Consider the following 22,794-nt stretch of genomic DNA (forward strand, 5'->3'; position numbering starts at 1 on the left):
TAAGAATTTTGTTTTCTAATTAGTACTGTAGCTGTTCAAATGAACAGTCATGGTACCATAAAAAGCAGCAAGAACACAAACATCTTTAAGTGATGATAAAAGGTAAACATGAATACTTAACTCCTAGATTTCAAACTGCTTTACAAACTAGCAAAACTTTTTAAAAATCATTAAGTGGAATATTCATTATATGTCTGATTTATTGTTGCTTTTGTATAGAAAAATTATTTGGTAAAGGTCTATCCCCAACTTCAATTAAAGAAACAAGTTTGCCTCTCAGAAGTTTAGAAAGATACATTTTTCACCACAGATTATCTTAAATTCTGTCCAATTCCCAAAGTTTCCTATCTGCTTCCCCCTCAATCAGCATTTTTATCAATCACCATGAAATCTAGGTTTGCCTTGTGCACTCCCACATCACACATCCAGCTGTCTGAACCATCACAAGCAGAATAAATTTTGCACTACTTGCACACGTAGGTGTCTGTAACTTACGGAGCTATTAAGAAAGAGCATTAAAATTCAGTTACCTAACATTAAAAATTAGAGGCTCAGTGAAGCATAAGTGGCAGTATTGGTCCCTTGTACAAATGGGAACCAGCAACATACAGTGGGACTTCCACCCTCTAGATCTCAGAGATACATTACAGAGATGCTATAAATCCAGTAGTCATATGGCAAAAAGTGGATGAAATGATTTACTTGGCGTTCACCAAAAGGGAGCTAATGTTGGGCGCTCAGGCCAGCAATAACCTGGAGTCATTCAGGTCTACCCGTGAGCACACCTCTTAGCTCCATCTCTTGCTTATGCAGCTCTACTCCCACCGCAGCCTGCTCCGGGCTCGCTGGTGAAATGGCTGCTGCAGAAGATGGCTGGCACCATTACGCCCACATTCCTGGTTCAGACTTCGAACTATGTAATATCAAAGGCCTTTTCATTAATTATTTTTACACAGCACAGTATTTGGGACATGCTATTCAAGACTTCTGGCTGATTAGGGGTGAAAGATGATAGGGTATTTTCTTAATTTATGACTTTTCTTAATTAATGACTTGGGAGACACTGCAAATGAGGGCTGCATGAACAGCTGACAGTTCCTGCTTTTTATGCTTAATTTGGGTGATGGAGGAACAAAACAGCATGGCTTTATGCATTTTGGCAAGAAAGATGGATGGTGAAAAAGAATGACAGAGCAATTACAGGGAACTTGAAACATGCCCAGAGTCAACAAGATGACTTAACATTTGTCCTTTTAAAAATAAATGCTCATAATGAATACTTTCAGTTCAGCAAACAGTCTACAAGAAAGAACAATCGTTCTAGGTGCAATTGTTAATCCTCAGCGACCATGTCTTAAACTCATTTTAGTTATTTACAAGGAGAAAGGAAAAGAGCAGAGAACTATTCCAGACCATTACAAGTGACCAAGTTATATTTAAATATATTTCCTTCTTTAAGAGTCTCATTTCATCAAATGTTTTTTGTTTGTTTTAAAATCTTCTATATCTTTAAATCAGTAACAATCAAAGCAAGTTTGAGAAACATCTCAGCCTGAATCACCTACTGGGATATGAACGCTAGCATGTGCTTTCCAGTGCCACAATACTACAAGCTAGAGCAAAGTGATTTTCAACTTTTAAGCATTTTTAACTCTTGTACACTGGTATTTCTTGATGAAGTGTTCTGGGGTGAATAATAAACGTCCAGAAATATTGCAGACCTCTCTGCACTGTAGAGACAAAGATGCTAGCTTTCCATGCAAACACAGTATACAGGTTTTTTAAGGTGTGTGTATATTTGAAATTCTGTTCCACTGTTAAGTGCTTTTCTTCAGAGGATATGCATTGCATATCCTTGCATGAACTCTATTTCCACTTAGGAAGACTACATTTCATCTTTTGTTTTAAAGGAAGTAGGATATTGTTTTGACTCAGAAATGGCATTTTTTTTTCTTGCAGAGAGAAAGGTAATCTCCAGCTTTCAGGGCAACAAGTCCTGCAGGAACTATAAAACATTCTTCCTGCAGCAGCAGTATTTGCTTCCTTTAAACAGATTTTTTTAACCTTCTTGCAAACAGTCGGGTAACAATAGCTACCAGATCAGAATATTTGTCTAAAAACCAGTCTAATCCAAAGCAGTGACTGTTAAGGTATTATGTAATTATTTTCAAGGCCAATTTCTCTTTAACAACAGTGCTGGCACTACTATAGAGAGGCCACTACTGCAGAGCAACAGAACTGGCTGCTGTCACTGAAAACAACAGTACACCTGCACTGAAATTAAACCTGCACTGTGATCAGCAGGTAGCAGAAAGGCAGAGGTGAAGGGAGGGAAGAAAAATGTATTTCACTTTTCCTTGAAAATACACCAACTTTGTTATCCAAAGATTATCTCCTGTTTGTACACAGGTTTATATTTCTTCGTTAAGAACTCATTTTACTTCCCTTTGAATCTCAAAGAGAAACTTAGACCAGCAAGTGCCAAACCTGGGCCTTCAGAGGACTTGTATCTTTCCAAAAGCTGTGCCTTTTTGATATTCAATGAGTAAGGGTGATTTGATCCTTTTTTTGACAATTATTACTGCTACTTGAAAATGAGAGCTTTGTAAAAGAATATTTTAACCAATTCTATATCATTTTATACCTCATCTGACAAACTTAAAAAGCCCCTAGAATCTCCTCTAACAAATAGGAACTTCTATCGATGAAGCTTTAATTTGGGGAATTTCACATGGACCACATGTTGTTTTGCCTAGAGACAAAAAACAGTAAAAAAAACACTCAGCTACCTGATTATTTGTCCACACGCTACATTTAAACTGCTGTTAAAAGGGCAAATATAAGAAAGAAAAAATGCAAATGGAAAAATAAGAGAGGAATATGTCAAAAGGTAGCAACAGGAATAAGAGAAACTGAAAAGAGTTTTATAACAGAAATCTGTGGTGCGTCATCTTGCTGTCTTCACCTTGCTGTCCACATGCTTCAAAGACTTCAGATTCAGACTCATCTCCTGGTGGGCCTTTCATTTTGTTAGCTCCAGGCTGCCATTGGAGACAGCTCTCAGATGGAAGTGTGCAGGAAGAAAGACACTTTGCTTTGCTTTACCTTATTGATCTGAGAACATACAGAGGCAGGAAATTTTATTCTGGCTCAATTATTCACAAAAAACAAGCAGAGACTTGTCAGATTTTGAAGGAAGAAGAGTGACATATTGAAAAGACAGTGACAAAATAACCCAGAAAATAGGCCTACATGTGAATGGTTTACCTACCCACATTGTCACAGTAATGCTGTGCCCAGAATATACTAATTTCTAGCAAAGATTTTAGGCAAGCAATACTCACTGATTCCTAATTTACAAAGAAGAATCCCTCCCCTCCTTTTTAAAATGATTCTCCCCTTTCCTCCCACAGTTTCTCGTCAGTGTCACATCAACTGTGACTGCCTAAATCCTAGGCTGAGAACTCTCTGGACATGATGCATATAAGGCAGTTAAGTCCTTTCTGTCTGGTCTTCTCCTTTCTTCCCTAATTCAAACCTGTTTGCTTCCCAAGTGCCTGGGTGCCAGGTGGCGCAAGCTGAAATCATGGCTTTTATGATAACGTTGCTAATTCTCAATTTCAGCATGGGAATGGACTTTCCAAAATTATTCAGCCAGATACCGATGATCTCAAAAGCAGTCAAGACCCTTTTGGAAATTTCTTGACATGAAATTCTGTATCCCAGCCCTACCAATGCTGAAAATCCAAACACATTTTCTAATCAAGAGCCATTAGACTCCTCCACGTTAAACACATTCACTGTGCAGCCCCTCATCAGTGGAGAAGTATAGCAAATGAGTCTTGAAGCTATTTCCACTCCTTTCTCTGTGATCGGAAATAGCTGTAACTGGACTTCAGAAGTATTATTTCATTCTCCTTAGCTTTGATACTTCTATAAGACATTTGAATAAACTAACAGTACACTTAAAGTACATTATAATCTCATTATGTTACTATCTTCCCACTAAAATCTTAGTTTTGAAATTCAGTCAGTCACAGGAGTAGGATTAAGTCCTTTAGACAGCTAACTATTGCTCAAGATAACACTTCTTTCCTATTAAGATTAGCTTTACTGCCTAGTATCTTTCAGAATAGTTTTTCTTTCTTCCTTTAGAAAGTCTATTTGTTCTTCCACATTATAGCTGTTCTTTCCCCTAAAATACAGGTAAACATGCATACACATGCAGAGTAAAATTCAAGAAGTCTTTTTACAGTTGTTCCTGTTTAATCCCTGCAAGACAAGAATTCACTGCCTGCAGAAACCCTGTTTGATGTTGATGACAAAGCATTTTTCTGGTTTGAGGTTTTTTCCCCCAGTGGAGAAAGATATATTTCTTTTCTGGGATACAAATAGGGATCCACTGTGCTCAAGGACTGCAGAACAGTTATGAAAAGGTGAAACACTTCTTGATTCTTTCTATACGATTATTTTAGGTTAATATTGTTAAAAGGTTAAGATGTAAGGAAATCTTCATACAACAATGACCACAAGAACTATGAGGGCAAAGTCTAGAGAGTAACTCTTGTATGTGGCACTAACTGATGAATATTCATTTACTTCAAATGAAGAAAAAAAGCAAAGCTGCAAGAACATCTCATTACAGAAGATATGACAGAGATGCAGTATGTTTACTTCAAGATTTGTGCGAAGAAAGAATGAACATGGAATGAATGTGGCAATCAAACATTTAATGCTTCTAAAATTAATTTGACATCGATTTTGGATAGTGAAGCTAATCATTGAAAGCTTCAGAGTTTAAGTGCAAGTGCTTCCTGGGGGAACCCCAAACTGAAATTAGAAGGTAATCGATCACAGGAAGTGTTGAACACTAATATACTTCTCAAGTTAGATGTGCATACACACACAAAAGAATCAAAAAGAAAACCCTCTTTCAAAAATCCTGGTTTTAAACACTGTTCCTTGGTTTATCTTTAGAAATAAGATGGCTGTTACTGCAGCCATGACTTAGGAGCAGACTACCTTAAAGGTATGCTTGGGAATCAATCCACCTGGTTTAAAAGGAACATGTCCTTACCTGAGTTACACGCAATATAATATTAGAACTGCAACTGTTTCTAAATCTCTCATTTTTTTTTTGAGCCAGAATTGCTTAGTTTTCCACTCCTATCAACTCTGATACAAAAAAAGAAAGTTACTATTGTTAATTTCAATTTTCATCAGTTTCTAAAACTTTTATACCTTAATGTTTTCTTTACACTCCTATTATGAGTGCTTTCTCTTACATGACAAAGAAAGTGCTTTTGAAATCACTGCACTGCATTCACATGGAAAGCCCCATCTTTGTTATACCAGAAGAATAGCCTTAAAGTGTCACAGAGTTTGGGAGAGCTACACACTTCTCCATAGATGAGCTAAACAGACACTAAAGGTGACAGCACACTGGCCTATCTTCAAATTTAACCAAATATTTTCCATTGGAAATAATTAATTACTTAAGAATCAGTATCAGTAGAATAAGTGGAGCTCAGTGACCCTGAAATATTGTATTAGATAGTTATACGGTGAATGCAAAAACAAACAAGAAAAACCACCACATCCTCTTAAACCGTTTGAGCAGTCTGACAGGAGGAACAAACTAGGTATGCGTAAAGAGAAATCATTTTAGCTGTTATAACAAGCTCATAATTTAATCTCAAACATCTGAATACTTAAGAAAATGCCATTAATTTAATGACTCACACTAGTTCCAGTCTACTAAGCAGTACATCATGTTGTAAGTGCTGGTATACTTTGAATATACACACAGGGAGTGGCTACGAAGCGATAAAGATTTAAATTGAAAATGACCTGGTACGAGTTTTCAATTTCTGATTTTTATTCTCTGTCAAACCAAATAGACAGCAAATTCTGTAATTCATTCTGAATAGCTTTTAGGAAGTGCTTCAACTGAAAGGTTCATGTTTTTTTTTTGAGTTTGCTTCCTTTAAGCTAAAAAAAAAGAATGAACACCAAAACCAAACAACTTCATAAAAGCCAAATTTGTGAAACTGTTTCTTGACAGGAGGCGAGTAATCAAATGTGTGGAGGTGAAGTCAAATGAAATGAACAAAGGTCACAAAGCTCCTGGAAATAAGTTATTTTTCACTCAAGCTCTTACAGGAGCTTGTTGGATCACAGCCATACCTTTGGGTGCTCAGAGGAGCAAGCTAAAACACTCGCCACCATGGACATCGTTACTTTCAGTCACCCATCCAATCACATTTTCTTTTAACGCCTTTTGGAGAGTGAGACACAACTCGTTTAAGTGCTCAGCCCTTGCAGTTTTACATATTAGCTATCGTGCAAACACCAAAAAGTGTTCACGTTATGCCAGGAAATCCCACCTCCTCCACAGGAGCCAAAGAGTCTGGAATAATAATACACTACACAATATTCAACATTTTTACTCCTCTAACTTCAGGAATTTTGCCAAAGACAGAATACTGTTACTCAGATAACTCCTGCTTCAAACTCTTCATCTCAGCTCTGCACAGTGGTACTGCAGTCAGCTCGCGAACAGTTCATCATGCACCAGCTACCACAGAATGACAAAACATATCCTTACCTATCATAATCTGCCATCTTACTTCTTCGCCTCCATCTTAACCTTTTTCATTTGGCCATTTTTATCCTGCTGTATCCATTAAATTTAAAATATTTATCTATAAATACTTTCCACTTGCAGAGATGTACACACAGACTTGTATCACTGCTGTCATCCCACACTCTCCTGTTTTCATTTTTACACTGAGGCAATGTGTAGCCATGAAAACCACTCAGATCCTTCTGCCGAGAGCTTTAATTCCAGGAATATTTCTCATGACATATGCTGCTTTAATAAAAAAAAATTACTTTCACTATTAGTGTGTAATGAAAGTTGTAATAAATCACCGTAATTTTAGAACGGTAGTGAGCTGTACATCTCGTTGTGGCTGGTTTTGCATTCACTTACTGCCATTTGGCTCCTTTCACCTTCAGATTAAGGTTGGTCTTTTTATACAGGTAAGATATAGGAATGAAAAAACCTCACTGCAATATCTGGAATATGGAACAGGCAAGTGCTGTACTGAGCAAGATCAGATACAGTGCTGACATCTACCGCAACAGCAGCCCCAGGAACATCTTCAAAATGAAAGATACAGAAGTAGTAGAGAAAATTGCATTGATTAATGCCACAGAATTCTCTTAACGTACAACTGGCAGAAAGAGCTCATCAAAAACATACAGTGGAAAAACACACTTCATCTTGGATATGTCATACAGAGCTTCACCTAAGAAAGCAGTGTTTTAGAAAATTGCTCTGTTTGAGAAGGTTTTGATTCTGGCAATACATTTAATGTATCTATCTGTTTTAGAACAAAAGGAAAGGGTTTTTTAAAAACTGAGGTGTGACTTCAGACACATACAGACTACTTTCAGCACTGTTGTGTGAACTTTACGCTTTGATAGTAACAGGACTTACAAGAAAGCTTTCAATAACAGGCTATAAGAATTTGGGAAAAGTGAAACACCAATGCCAGCTAACTAAAATTAAAATTCTGTGTCTTAGGTTTGCTTCTAAAATTCCAAATTTACTGTTTTCTGTTTTTGTTTGCTTTGTTTTGTTTATGCAGCGGTCTACACTGGAATAACAGTTCTTGCCATTTATTTCTATGATAAAAATAGGATAAATAACTGATAGTAAGAAGCCACAAGAACTAGTCTAATAAGCAGGTAGTAGACATATAAAACCATGTATTTTAAAGACCTTTCATGGTTCATCACCTTAAAACTCTTTTTTACATGTCCTACTTTATTTAAAAATCATAAATAGATTTTTTAATACATACATGTATATATTTCCTTTAAGGGAAAGAATCTAGCACTACTTTAAAACAAACCCTGTTAAGCGTCTAAAGGTCACTCTCCCATCCATATCTGATACAAAGCTGACAGATGGCAAAATCAAATTATGGATTTATTCGTTGCACATATGTAAAAGGACACTCATCACACATTATTCAAGCAAACCAGCACCCACCCTTCAAATGCTGTTTAGACAGGGTAAAATGGTTGCTGTTAAACTTTTAAGACTCAGCTTTAAAACTAACTGCTTTATGTCCTGTAACACACTACAACCTCCACGACAACTGCTCTGCTATAAAGCCGTATCTTCACTTTTTCAGGGTTGTTTGTTCCCCAGCTCACCTACATCTAAAAATTCATCTATTCAATAAAAGAAGAAACTTTTCCTAGGGAAACAAAATAGGAAAAAAAACAAGAAACCCACCCTGTTTAATATCCACTGGCACAAACGACAGTTTAAAACCCCGTGCCTGTATCTCCAGGGATTAGATTTATTGGCATCTTTACTAGTGAGGTCTTGGAAGCCTGCAAAGCTAGCCAGAAAGAACAGTGTGTATATATTGAGACAGAAAACCTTGTGAACGACGGACATTTTTCACTGATGAGTTCTGTTTTTCCAAGAGGATGGAGTGAAGAACTGTAAATAACATGTTGGGCAGAGGTTGAAAATGTTATCTAGCTTTTTATAGGCAACTTTAAGACTTCATTGCTTACTGGCTTTCTGGTCTTAATCCAATCACTACGAAAGTTTCACTTGCAGAGTTAACTCCTTGCTTACCTCTGTTTGCAGCGTTGGTATTAAGATTGCACAAGAGAGCATGCAGAAGAGCAAGCAAGAGAGAACAAGAGAAAATACTCCTTCGCACCCACTAAAAGCATTCTTCTGATTAAAACGTTAGAAAATCTGGGCAGGAGGTGTATGAGTAGAATTACATTAACTTTCCAACTGAAAAAAAAAACATGGGGGAAAGAAGGAAAATGGCTAGCTACTGGCAGAAGAGCAACTGTCAGAAAAGAAATTGTGAAATCTTAACTCTTGTTATGGGGGCAACTAGTATCAGTTTTCCACTCTCCCCTTCCCCAGTAGAACCCATCTGTCATGCTAGACAAAAAAAAAAAAAAGGAAATTAATATGCTTATTTGACTAAGACGTGGATTTTCTAAAAGGTACCTTTTTTACATAGAAAAGGTCTGCCCACTTCAGATATAGATAATAATAACAGTAAGTTTAACAAAGAGTCAGAGAAAACTGATTTTCTTCCACACAGCCACTTTATAAAGTTGACTTTCAGTCCTAGTTTCAGAGAAGGGTAGGCTGTCACCTCATTATGCATTTTAATTAACTAAATTATATGAAATCTAAGCTTTCATTAAAAAAAGTTTATAGACTTGATGCAAAAATAACCTCACAAATATGAATTATATTTAACTGATGCAAACATGCCTTCCTGCACCTGCACACTGATTTGTTAGCACAAGTTCCTCTACCTTGTGATTCAGTAGACATTCAAACAACTGGTGCTCAGAACTGAGCGTCCACATCTGTGCCACAGTACTGCTCCTCATAGGGTGCATTGAAGGAAAACTGAGGAAACTAACAAAGACCAAAAAGGAAGAAAATCAAGGAACAAAGGATGGGAAAACACCGATTTGGTTTCACCCTTCAATCTTTCACACTTCAGCTTCTACCATAATGACAAAACAACTGCCATTTATATAGCTGATTTCATTTTAGTCATAGGATTATGGAATCGTTTGCTTCAGAAGGGACTCCTGGAGGGTTTATTTATTTACTCCATGGAAGCTTTCTATACAAATATCTCTTCACCCACACCAGAAATGGTTTTCTCACGCAGCTGAAGAACAATAGCTTTGTAATGACATTAGGCAGGAATGCAGGCAAAGCAATGAAGTACTTGTTAAAATTTCAGAGGAAGCAAGCTGGGCAGGCAGCATGGTGGCTCATCCGCATCCCCAGTGTGGTACAGCAAGGCCACCAGTTGTCTCGCCTTAGGGAGGGGTGCTGGCTGAGCCCAGCAGCCCTGGCTCACACGAGCACCTTCGCAGCAAAGCTTCCCTGCAGCACTGTGTCTGCTAACAGCACTCCAGGGCACTGCTGACAGTCCTCGTTTCTAACTTGTCAACCATTTCATCAAGTAGCTGGCTCTCCTAGCAGAGGAAGAAAATGTGTGTCTTCTACTGAACTTAACATCTGAATACTTCATAATCAGCAGAAAGCTGGCATTAAGAAATTGCATTTACTGAATGGCACTTGTACAGAGTAGAAAAACTCTCCCTTAGGGTGTGTTAGGGACTGCAGAGTGAAAACAAATATCTCACAGATAGAATATGGCCATCTCCTGGAAAGATTAAAAACAGTTCTGTCTTTTAAAGTACGTAGGGACTTAGCCATCCTCTAAGCAGATATCTCTATCTGCCCACCCCGTTAAGAAGAATAAATATATTGAACTATTAATATCTGTTGTTGTTACGCTATCATTATTTTGTTTTATCCAGCTGTATAGAAGGTCAGTGTTAATGGTGGAGGTCATCTTTTCTAGACACTTTTTCTGTATAGCACCTATTAAATGCTACTAACTCTAATTAGAGTGCTAGCTAGCTGCTGGAATCAAAAGTTTTTTAAAATTAAACCTAAGAATATCTTGATTCCTTTATGATTTCTGTTTCCTTGTGGTTGCATAAAAATGACATCCAAAACACTAAAAATGGCATCTAAAACACTCAGAAGCAAGACATGCAAAATCAAGTTAACTAAGACCTTGTGATTTCTGGAATGTCACTTGTGACTTTTAAAAAAAATGAACTAGCATCCTCTCATACTCACATAAAGTGTTAGAAGTGCTAAAAAGACCAACATTTTTTTCAAAAAATTGCAAGCAATCACGAATAAGCTCAAATATAACGATGAATTCTCCTAGAGCCCCCATACATAACTGAACACAAAATCCCACCAGGCTGAGGCACAATCTCAACTCACATGGATACACGGTACATTTCTTAAAGTTCTTTCCCTTTCCTCCCAATCTAATTCAAATGGTACTAGTTCTCTTAAGGAGACTCATTTTCCACATAGCAGATGTCTAGGAGCTGGAAGCACACTTGCCAACTGAAAAGACACACACAACTGATGAGCAGGAAAAGAGTAACCCAGATCTATCACCTGCCAAGGACAGGAAGGAAAGCAGAGCAGCTATAGTTCTAGGGCAGTGATTTTAGTCAGCTGTTGCCTCCAGTTTCAGGCTTTTCCAGTGCACAGTAAGAAACAAGCAACCTGAGGCTTCAGTCAAGCTGCCACAATCAGCCTTGAAGAGCTGCCCTTGGCCCTTTGGTGTCCTTCAGGTCAACACCAGAAGCAAACTCGGGCTGGATAGAACAATGCCTGGGAGACCTAACAGATTTCATTTCGTAATGGAGACCACCCTAACAGATTTCATTCTTCCCTTGGTTGATATACACCCAGTTATCTCTATCACATCACACGGCCAACAGACATTAAATTCTGTAGCAAATGTTGCATTTTAATTCAAGTCATGGGAATATAAATTAATGCTGAGGTCATACTTCAGGAGCTAGGTGGAAAAACAAATGAAGGTCTGTATCAGATCAAAAGAAAAGCCCATATTGCCTTCCCCCCCCCACACTCCAATAATCCTGATCAACTTTTCCTCCATGATTTTATATTAGAGACCTCATAATAGCCTTCATTTCCTAAGTCTCAAAATCACCCATATGGCTCGAGTTGTACAGAATCCCAAAGCAGAGTCAGTCCTTGCAGGTTGCTCAACTTTGCAGAATCAATTTTCTTCTGGAAAGACAGAGATGTTACTCTCAGAATCTGAAACACAGCCTGGGAAAGAACCTGCTATAAGGAGTTAACAAAGTGCCCACTGGTTATTGCCCTGCCCCTAGAAACTTGCAGTACCAAACTTTAAGACTTCATTCTTCAGCTGCTTAGCATCCAGATCTTGCAGCTCTGTACAGCACAAGTCTACTGCAGTGCCTGCTCACACGTAGTATGACAATGGCAATTAAAGTGAAACCACTGCTCTCTCTCAGCTTCTGGCTCCCAGTGGATGCTACCTGACTTTGACCCTGCTCACTCAGACCACAGAACAAAGAGCTTTGGGGATACAGCAGCGAATAAAAATACTGTATTTCTTTTGGAATTAAAAATAGAGCAATTAGCCTTAACAATTTGCAGCCTTGCAAGACTTAACACACATGAATGTTGCATTATAGTAAAATTGTGCACATGCACGGTTTACATATATCTTCTTACGTGGGGACCAGTTACCGAAGATGGACATCAAGACCTTTATAACAGGAAAACGTGCCAGGAAAATACAAATACTGTACATTAAGCCATATGGAAAAGTTACTGATATACCGAGCTCAACCATCAAAACGCTTCTTCCACAATCAGCACCCACCCACAGACTGATGAATACCCATCATCTGTGCACAAAGTTTAACTTTGTTTTATTAATAGTGGTATGAAATCTGAATAAATAAAGAAGTACCCTACTATATAAAGCAATGTTATGTTTGTTTTTTTCCCCGGTGAATTAATTTCTAATTTAGTTACTATAGAAACCATTCTGGAGCCCTCTAAATTAAAAAAAGAAGAGTCCCTCTATATATTTACACACATACACATACATAAAAGAGGTAAGCTGGAGCAAACCTTTATACACAAGTTCCGGAGAAAAGTACAACTGGCCAAAGAAAAAAATACTTGGACATTCACATATAGAAACACTGCTAATACTCTTGCCAGTCTAACTGCAATAATCACTGCACCGACCCTAGAACATCAGGGCTGTTCTCTTCTGTTTGGGAAGCAATGAAGTACAATAATGCAGTGAGCATGCTTTACCTAAAACATAGAAAGGCAAGTTCTCTGCATCCTGATATTCTCCTAATATGCCAAACGAGGAAATCAGGGCTAAGCAAACGTGCCTTTTTTGCTCATTCTGAAAACAGCAAAAAATAAATTCAAAGAGATTTCAGACACAGGTGAATGACAGTTAACAAATTAGCCAACAGACTGTGACACACAGATTCAGACCTGCAATCCCACAGTAAAATTTAACGGGAGACAACTTTACCCAGGTTTCTTTCTTTTCATACAGTGCTCTCATAAACATTTCATAAATAATTCTACTAGGAGTATGCATGATTTATAAAATGTCTGGGAGGAGCCGGCTAGCACAGTCCCTACTTGTCTTTGAGCTGCTCAGCTTTCTCCCTTGCACGCTGTTGTTTGTACTTGTAAAACTGAGTCAGCTATAATTTCAACAACCCTGAATCTTCTGTACAAAAGATTAAAAACTCTATCGCTACTTGCTCCAAAGGAAAAAGGTATTTCAGTAGTAAAATATATACAGAAAGCCACTCAGACATTAATTCCTTTATACCATAGGCTAAAGAGTTCTCAAGAATAAAACCAAATATGTTACATGGAAGCAAACAAACACCCTAAGCAAAGTGTTTTTGTTGAAAATACCCCAGAGGGCATTAATAAGCTTAGGAAATCTTAAGGTTGGCCATTTAATTTCTAAGATTACATGTAGTTGCTTACTTGCATAGAGCTCCATAGAGTTCTGCTTTATCACCTGACTCTCTGTGAAGACACTAGCTGGGACAGTGGGCTGCAACACCATCTGTACGCAACGGATGACACACAAGTCTGTATTCTGAGCGCTGACCCAGATGGTGCAGCCTATGTGCTTACCCGCTGCCTGGCTAGGAGCTCTGCATGAGAACAAGCTAGTTAGCTGAGGTTTAACCCAGACAAAAATCAATGCAGTGGCAGAGAGGTTTTTTCCAAGCTGTTCACAGATTTAGGTTTGTCCAATTCTGGAACGTTAGAGGCACTAACAGGTTTTTTTTTTTTTTTCATGGGTACTTGTAGCCATTTCTCTCTTGGATCTGGATTTTCTCACCATGCTATGTTTGTGTCATCTGTACTGGATCACTGCCACACGTTCTACACAGAGTGCTACTTGAAGAGAGTTTTGAAAATATAGCTGGTAGAAAATTACATCATCAAATATTTAATCATGCTTAGCTTATAATGTATATTGTACCTGTTAGCAGCGAGACTAACCTACATGCCCGCAGGAATGTCAGGATGTTAGCACTGATTCACAAAGGCCTCCACAAGTAGTTTTGGCCATCTGAGGCACTCCATGGTTACACTGTCATCACAGCTGAGATGCACTGGAACGTTCGAGACCCAAACTGAAATGTGTCCAGCCTGGAGGCAGTGTTCTACCTGGACGACTGCAGACTAACATTGTCCTCCTCTGTTGGCAAACTTAAATCCAAGCTGAGGTCACCATTTTCACACACGTGCTCACTGTTCTAATAGTATTGCTGGGATATTACAAGCATATACTTTTCATTGAAGATTACCTTTTATTTCAAAGTGTTTAATTTCTTATTAAATAAAATTAATAACATGGAATTATGCAAATTAAGTTTTTGTTGATTTACAGAACAGAACTATTACACAGCTATCTAGTATCTATACAAGCACTTTCCATCCTTCAGCGTACAAAAGGATCAATACGCAGAGTAAGGAATGATTGTTGTATAAAATAACACTGGAGAACATGCACCTAGGGATACAATGGAATCTATCCTTCAGTTAAATTATCTGGCATTAGCATTCAAAAACTAGACATGATTTAGGTCAACCAGTGATCTCTCTTAATGTGGTAATTCACATTTTCAAGTAAAAACATTCCCTTATCCATGCTGCTCAGTTGCTCACTGCTCATCTGCATACATGAAAACACAGGATACTCTTGACGCTTAACCCTGCGATGATGAACAAGTTGGCTTTGATCATGCAAAGCGCACACTTGACTTTGAGCATGCTGAATAATTTCATTAACATCTATGAGAATACTTGGTTAGCTGGACCACAGCCAAGGTATTCACCAGCTTGAAGAGTTAATCACACTGCAGGATTCTTAAGGGAGAAAGCAGACAAATATTGAAGGGAAATAACCAGAACAAAGCCATGTAATCTATCAACCAGGTCACAAGTTTTTGGCCTACACCCTGTCAGGCTGGTGGTATTTGTTAATCAAAACTTCTTTCCAGAAAGATGGAACAACATCACTCTTTTCGCAAACAGATCCATGACACAATTTTGAACCAGTCAGTATTCCTTAGCTGTTCAGCCCAGTTGAGGGATTATAATCGGAGGAAAGCACTTACCATATACTTACCGAGTAGTATGCACAGAGGTGCTAATTAACACAACATACAACAAAGATGAAGACAGACATTAACAGATATAAAGTTAAAAAAATCAGAAGAATTATGATATTAAAACAGAGCTAGGACATAGTACTGGATGGGGAAGCAGAGACGTAAAATTATGTCACTGTAGTCACAGGCAACCATATCACATATACATCATCCAGAAATAAACAAAACTTCTCTAGGTCCTTCTCACATCATAAGCCACAAAACTGCTACAGAATCCTTTCATGAAAGAGAAGGCACAAAAAACTAGAACATATCACAGAGAAGCCAGATATACTGAAGACAACAGCAATGCACTTAAGTCTCAATTACAGCAGGGAATTTAGTAACTGCTCATCTAAGGATCAAAAGTATTGTGTCCCATGTTACTGAGAGGGGCACAGACAATCCTGTGGACTAAAAGATATCACAAAGTCTATAAGACAGTGTTGCTAGTACTGTGTGACTTGGAAATACTCTTTCTGCTGAACCATACTACAAAAGCTGAATACAAGGAAGCTCCTTCCAAATCCTGAGATTTCTTAGAGCAACTAGTTTGTTAAGAGAACTACTAGTCCAGCTGAGAAAGACTGAAGAGGAACATAATTTAGATGAACAGAATTATAATTTTTATAGAGGTCTCAACCACCAATTATATGGTAAATGATGTGTAACTGGGAAGCACTGATGCCTCCCCATGTTTTCAAGCTCATTAGAGGGTTTATTTCTGATGTGTTTCCCTCCAAGAGGAGAAAACCCAAGCAAGTATCTCCATAATACAATTCTAGTTTTCCTTTTGCTAATTGTGTGGCTCATTTAATGTGCCTTTGCTGAATTTTACAGCCTTTTGCAAGCCTTTCAAATGAGAAACAGGTGTTAAAACAATGGCTGAGAAAGTAAGGATGTGTTTATCAACGGTATAAACTTACATTGAAGAAATTCGTCTTGTTCCTCTCACAGAAGAGGCCCTGTGCAGGCATGTGCTTCAGCTGCTGCCAGGGGACACTGCTGCCCAGCAGCACGTCGCGGGCCCACTGCAGGTTCTGTGGAAGAAACGGGACAGACAACGTCTTTATGGGTATAAGTACAAAAAGTGCTCACTTGCTTTTATTGAATACCCTGTATTGTGATTTCTCATTTCCCAGAGAGCTGCTGTTCCAGCAGCATTTGTAGAGACATGGGCTTTGGGGATGACAACCCTTGGGAGAGAGAAGCCAGTTTGCTTCTCAGAGCAAGCACTGAGGACTGATCAGCCCCAGCAGAGGATTAGTCAGTTCCCTACAGCTGCTGAATCCAGCTTCATACCAACAAGTTTTGTTTTCCTTTTTTTTTTTTTTTTTAAACTGTCTTCATTTATTGAGATCCACTTGCTATCTCCTGTCACCTACAGAAACCTGCACTATAAGCATATTTAAAACACCTACAATTTTGTTAAAAGATGAATTAAAGCACAATATTAAATAATTTATACATAAAATACAGTTTCTCACCAAACTGTGGACCTCAGTGTCCTGGGTATCCCACAGCCTTCCTCCAGCCCCCTTTGTGCCCACCCCACCACCCCTGCCATTCTTCTCTGGCCCTCAGACCCTCCAGTTTGCCCAACTTCATTGCCCCACCACACTCTCAAAGTCATCTGCCTCAGCCCTTCCCCAGGGCTAGCCACCAGCGAAGAGTACACGCCAGCTCTACAGCCAAACAGAAGAGGTAACCAGTAAGCCCAAACTTGCAGCCTTCTTTTACTGAGGTGGTTAATTCAGGCCTTTTATCTCTCTACTCAGCCATTGCCCTCCGTGTAATTTTAATCTCTCTGAAAAATTCCATGCCTGTCATCAAATTTAGTTAATAGTGCTCAAGGAGTTCACAAAGAAAGCATTGGTAGGAGAATAAATGATAGACGACAATCAAAAATTCATAAAAGCACTACCCCTCTACAAGTTCAATGCATGAACATCTCTTGTGTAGTGGAAAACTAGGGAACAGCTGTTGGCTCCAGGCAAAACATGGTATTTAGAATTACTAACAGAAGAGAATTATTTATCGTAAGGTTTTACTGACAGAGGTTTGTTTTACTTCATTTTATTTCTTTCAGTATCAGAAAGTAGCATTAGGCTGTTTTTTTGGTGGTGATTTTTTTTTCCTGGAGATTTACAACTTAACAGAGCAAACAAACGAAAGAGGAAGCCATTGGTTCTCAAGAGGCAAGTTACAATGCTGAATTCTGATTTGTTTTTGGTGGGCTGGAGATACGTTTCTGTGAATCATAAATTTGATTTAATCATGTCCATCCAACAAGTATATTCCACTTGTAATATCACCTCAATACTTCCTTGTTGTTGTTAACAAAAATCTTAGCTTGTTTTCCAGATGATTTTCTTTGTAAGATTCTGGCGAAAGAGTAAAAGCTGTGCCTAATCATAAGCACTTCGTCCTAATGACAGTAGTCATGCAGAAACCTCCAACGTCTTACAGAACTGGAGCATCCCTTTTAGCAAAATGCTAAAGGGATTGTTATGGATTCATGTGCAAGAGAGCTGAACATTGGAAATACTAACCAGATATTTACGGATGTCAAAAATACTTCATTCAGAGAATGGATACAGAGTACTTATACAGGACCTTCATAATTACAACGTACAACAGTCAAGGGTTTGTGTAGCTTTCCCTCTGGTAAGGGACAAATACACATTCACTCACAAATATCACAAGGTACTTCCTGGCTAGTCAGGGTGACCACTGAATTTAATAATTATCAAAGAGTGTCAAATTTAAGATTGAAGAAGGAGAAGTATATAAACTTAACCTTTTTTTTTTTTAACCACACTGCTTTTGTACTATGTCTTTCTGTAATTCTATTAACCTATGCCTGTAAAATACTCCGAGATACATACAGAAGAAAATACAACACAAAAAAGAACCTACAAAAGCCTGGTCTTCAATGAAAGCCAACCTGTTTTGAGTAAAATCAAAATCCAGCAAAAATAATAAGCCTAGCACAACTCTCACAAGCCAGGCATATAAATGCTTTATTTTATGTCAATCATAGTCATCATAAACATAAGGATATTCAAAGTGTGAAAACAAAGGAAAACATTGCCTAATATATAGCCATGTGAATCTTACCGTTAAAACCATTGCATAAAAATATAAAGGAAAACAAAACCCAAATCCCAGTCTGAACAAATTTTAGCTATAGATATATTCCTGAATCTTAGTTTTATACTGAAAATGGAAAGAGATCATTAAGTGTAGTGTCATGCCCTGGTGATCTGCTCTGCACATTATACTGACCATTCACAGGCATGTATATGGGACATATAATTCACAGGCTTTTATTGAATATGATGACAGTAACCTAGCAAGGAGCAAAAAAGATCATTCAGACAAATGGTGCAATTATATCACAATCAAACACAAATTATAACACAATCAAAACTAATGGGAATAAAAGATGTAGTTACAGACTTTCCACTACCCTTCTTCTTAAATCAGCATGATCAGTGATTCCCAGCAAATATGCCTGAACAGGTCTTAACTCATTAGATTTCACAGAGTCTGCTCTGCTTTGTTTTTGGCTGATGAAGTTATTAGGAGTGGGTGAAGGGATTCAGGACATAGCAAAAGAGATTTATTCCTCCTGGCACACTGCTTGCCAGTCTGAAATACTGGATTTAGCTTTCTGACTCAGGGCAATTACAAAGCACTCTTTCCGGTTCAGCTGTTGCCTCCCACATCTTCAACACCTCAAGATTCAAAGCCAAGATGACTGACAGGGTACAAGAACTTGCAGAAAAGTTTACTGCATTGTTCAAGAGGGAAAGAAAAATCTGTTACGGTCAACCAACTGGAAATCTGAGTCGCTTCAGAGATAGATACCCTTTAGCTCAAGGGTGTCAAAAGCCACTAATACCTAATTTGGAAACTCCATGAAGTGCTGCTGAGAGGTGTACAGAACATCCTACTACACTTTAATCCTTCCCTCTGTTTAAGAAAAAAACAAACCACCACCACACACAAACACACACCATAGTGTTACTGCATCAAATAGAAGAAAAATAAAAAGACTATTGACCTTGCAGGGTAGCATTTTAAACAAACTATTACCAAACTGTTGCTACTTCAAAGGCTTAGATATATTAAAAACTTACAGATTATGCCTGTCTGTATGTTAAACCTACATATAATCTTGTAATTTTTACATGCATGTATTCTGCCTGTTTTGACTATCATATTGGTAACATATGACAATATCTGACATTAATTTCTTCAATTGACATCTAAATCAGGAAGACACTCAAACGATTCTAATTATTAGCACATCCACTGTTACCTTCCCAAAAAGGACATAAAACACAACTCATCAGTACATTCAGGCAGACCATGTTGTCTCTGTTGTGAAATGGATCACGGTTATTGGATCTCAGCATGGACTCAGTATTACTAGCCTTAGAGTACAGAAATTACTATGTCTCTACCCAGCTGATGGATGAGTAATATTATAAAATCTATGGGATAGAACAATATGACAGTGAATTCATAGTCTTCCTGAACAAAAATTCATAACCTCATCCTGAAAATGTAGTGGAGGACATTTCACTAGAAATAATCTAAGCCAGCTGTAAATGCATACCATGACACTGGAGCCATGCTAATATTTTTTAAAAAAAGTATCTTTCACAAAACAAGTTGACTTTCACACTTACTCAGTGAATATACGGAGGACCAGGTACTGAACTGCAACAGTTTGTCAAGTATCCCAGCTTTAAATTACTAATAGTATTTTATATATGGTGTCCATCATGATGGTAGCAAACGTTTGTTAAAAAACATTACAAGGTCTGTTAATAAGGGACATAATAGAAGATAAAAAATCTAAATTATACAAACAATATCTATGAGCAGACCGAGGATTTTTTATTGCAGTATAAAAAAGCATGTAAGTATTTTTATTTCCTGACAATCTACCGGTTGAAGAATACCACTTCTACATACTGAACCCTGACACCATAAGGCAACTACTCACTATCCACAAAGTGTTTTAGTTATAGCAATGAACGATCTCTTGCCAAGTTCCGTCTTCCTGCCCTTCCAAACCGTGCCAACAGCCATGTTGGAGGTAAAATCCTAACATCACAAAGGATGAAAACTTCACTTCAAGAGAGAGACAATGCAAATGGGAAACTAAACTATTGCCCAAACTGGAAATGAAGTAACTTTTGAAAATTCACCCTTACTTTCCTGTCTATTTGTTCCAATAAAAAACAGCTATGTAAAAATTTGCTGTGATAACATAATAAAATATATAGCCTCCAAAGAGTAAACAGGATTTTGCAGAGGAAAAAAAATAGACTATGTAGCCAAACAATGTTGAAAGATTTTGAAAAGGATGTTAAAAAAAACACTCAACTATTTTTACTAATCTCGCAACAGCAAAGCCGGTAATACTGTAAAATGGGAGAAAACAGATTGCATATGGAAAATTTGTTTTTCTGTGCACTATGGAGACCTGCCAATCTGCTCCTTTCCTGGCCAAACATGAATTTTGGCCATCAGTCTAAATTTTCATACATATTTCTGGCACTGGCACACAAATGCTGAATTTTCCAAGATGGTTATATACTTAAAATTAACCTCAGGTTTCTAAAATCTACCAGTAACCTAGTCTGCCCCCACAACAACTCAACCTGATCTAATTTACCTATTTTTTTTTAAATCAGGCTCGTCACCAGGATATCTAAGCATACTTCTTACTCCAATTGCTGCTGCAAATGCGTAGATGCATTTTGTGTTTTACATTTGTTCAGGAGTAAAACTTCCACTAGAAATGCAGTAGTGTACCATTAAAACACAGATATTTGACATTGTTCTACAGAAGAATTCACACGAGGTGTCTAAGAAAAAATTACAATCTCATGAAAGTATGTAGACTAAATATACTAGTAGGAAGATTTTTTCTTCCAGTGTTGAGTAGTTGTTTGTTAAAAAAAATAATAAATACAGATAGTAAAACCCAACAATACTAGCTGAAACCAATCTGATACCTACTAGGCTCAAACAGGCAAGATTCAATTTTTCTGAGTTCCAAGACAAGATAAATTTAGACAACAATGTGCATTTCATACAGAAAAACATCAAAAATCACTGAGCTGTTATTTTATATAGAGAGAGATACAAAGAGCAAAAGAGGAGGCATCATCACTGGGAAAAAAAAAAAAGATATTTTGGCAAGTAGCTCCTCAGGCAAGGACATGCTACTAGAACCAATGAATTGAAAACAGGCAGCCTTTCTCTGTTGAATGTTGATATAAAATCCTTTGTCAGCAACAGTAATGACAGATTGCATGAATCTGCAGCTCCTCTTAATGATTAACTCCATAAAAAAATTAACAACTGTCACATACAAACAGCATAAGAATGTTTTCAAAACATATTATCTTTAAAAAACGGTCATATTTTTCTGGATAATCACTCTACAGCCAAATGAAATATTCATCACCTTTCAATAGACTGCTAATACATGCTACTGCTCAATTTGCAGCAGTACTGTAAATGGGTGTTCTGCTATGAAGAAAGCGGTATTAGTTGTTTCCATTACCTTCCTGCCCCTATTAGAGGACACACTGGAAATTCAATTCACAAAAGCTTCAGTGGTGGGAAAGATAATTTGGGAAGTGACGCACTGCAGCATATGCACAAGTTTTCCAAATACAAAATTTGTGAGTTCAAACCTTCATTATGACAATTAGTGAAACAGCTCTCATAATTTCTGCTTACTTTTCATGCATGTTTTACTAGCATACTTCAGAAAGACAAAGGATTATAATAACAGAAGTATGTAATAACAGAAACATGCAGAAGAAAGATAATAAAATTTTAAATCAAAATAATGGTGACTTGTAGCTCAAGGCTTTCGAAATTAATTTTATTATGAAGAACATGCAAGGATAATATTGGAAGGAAGTTATTCTACCCTCACTTCAAGCTGAAACTGGTAATACTACAGTGACCAAGACATTGTTATGCCTGTTTAATCCAAAATCATCAGCTAATGATCAGTAGGATCTCCAGCTGAATTTCATTCAATGATTTCTAAACAGCAAATAATTTTGTTGTACTAAACGGGATGTAAATATGAAGTACAGGAGCTGGAGAAAAAAAATGTACATATGCTGTTTAGAACATGGACCCAAACTGCTAGTGATCTCCATGCTCTGACACTGGGAAAACTTTCATTCTACAAAGACCTAAGATACCCAGAAAGTTTATCTTTGTCACGTGATGTGTTTACACCAATACTGATGAATTTCTGCTTCCAAGTAACTTTTCAGTCCAGTTACTCAGTAAACGCAGCAAGTATCTTCAATTTTAAAAGAACACCTTCATTTATGTGACATATCTAAAAGGTAATTTTCTGGTGAACGACAAAAAGTAACTTAGTTCATCAATGAAAAAGGCATTTTGTACTCATATGGCCTCACACACATGAATAAGACAATCTAGGAATCAAAGACTTCCAGAAGTATAGTTCCAGTCCAAACTGAACTAAACTTACCTGCTACATTAAAATGTACGCTGACTTCTGAATCAGTACAAACAGCAACACAGATTATTTACAGTATTTACAAA

General features: G+C 37.6%; 1 protein-coding gene across 14 annotated transcripts in view; it reads right to left on the reverse strand.

The window, feature by feature from the left end:
• Window positions 1–22,794, reverse strand: part of CABIN1 (calcineurin binding protein 1) — a 110,673-nt gene that overhangs the window by 47,351 nt on the left and 40,528 nt on the right. For all 14 annotated transcript variants that reach the window (XM_035556644.2, XM_035556639.2, XM_035556647.2 and 11 more), the window contains one exon: window positions 16,098–16,211. In XM_035556644.2, the coding sequence (XP_035412537.1) occupies window positions 16,098–16,211 (114 nt within the window). The remainder of the gene's footprint in view (window positions 1–16,097; window positions 16,212–22,794) is intronic.

This window comes from Cygnus atratus, chromosome 17 (assembly GCF_013377495.2).
Source record: "Cygnus atratus isolate AKBS03 ecotype Queensland, Australia chromosome 17, CAtr_DNAZoo_HiC_assembly, whole genome shotgun sequence".
NCBI lineage: Eukaryota > Metazoa > Chordata > Aves > Anseriformes > Anatidae > Cygnus > Cygnus atratus.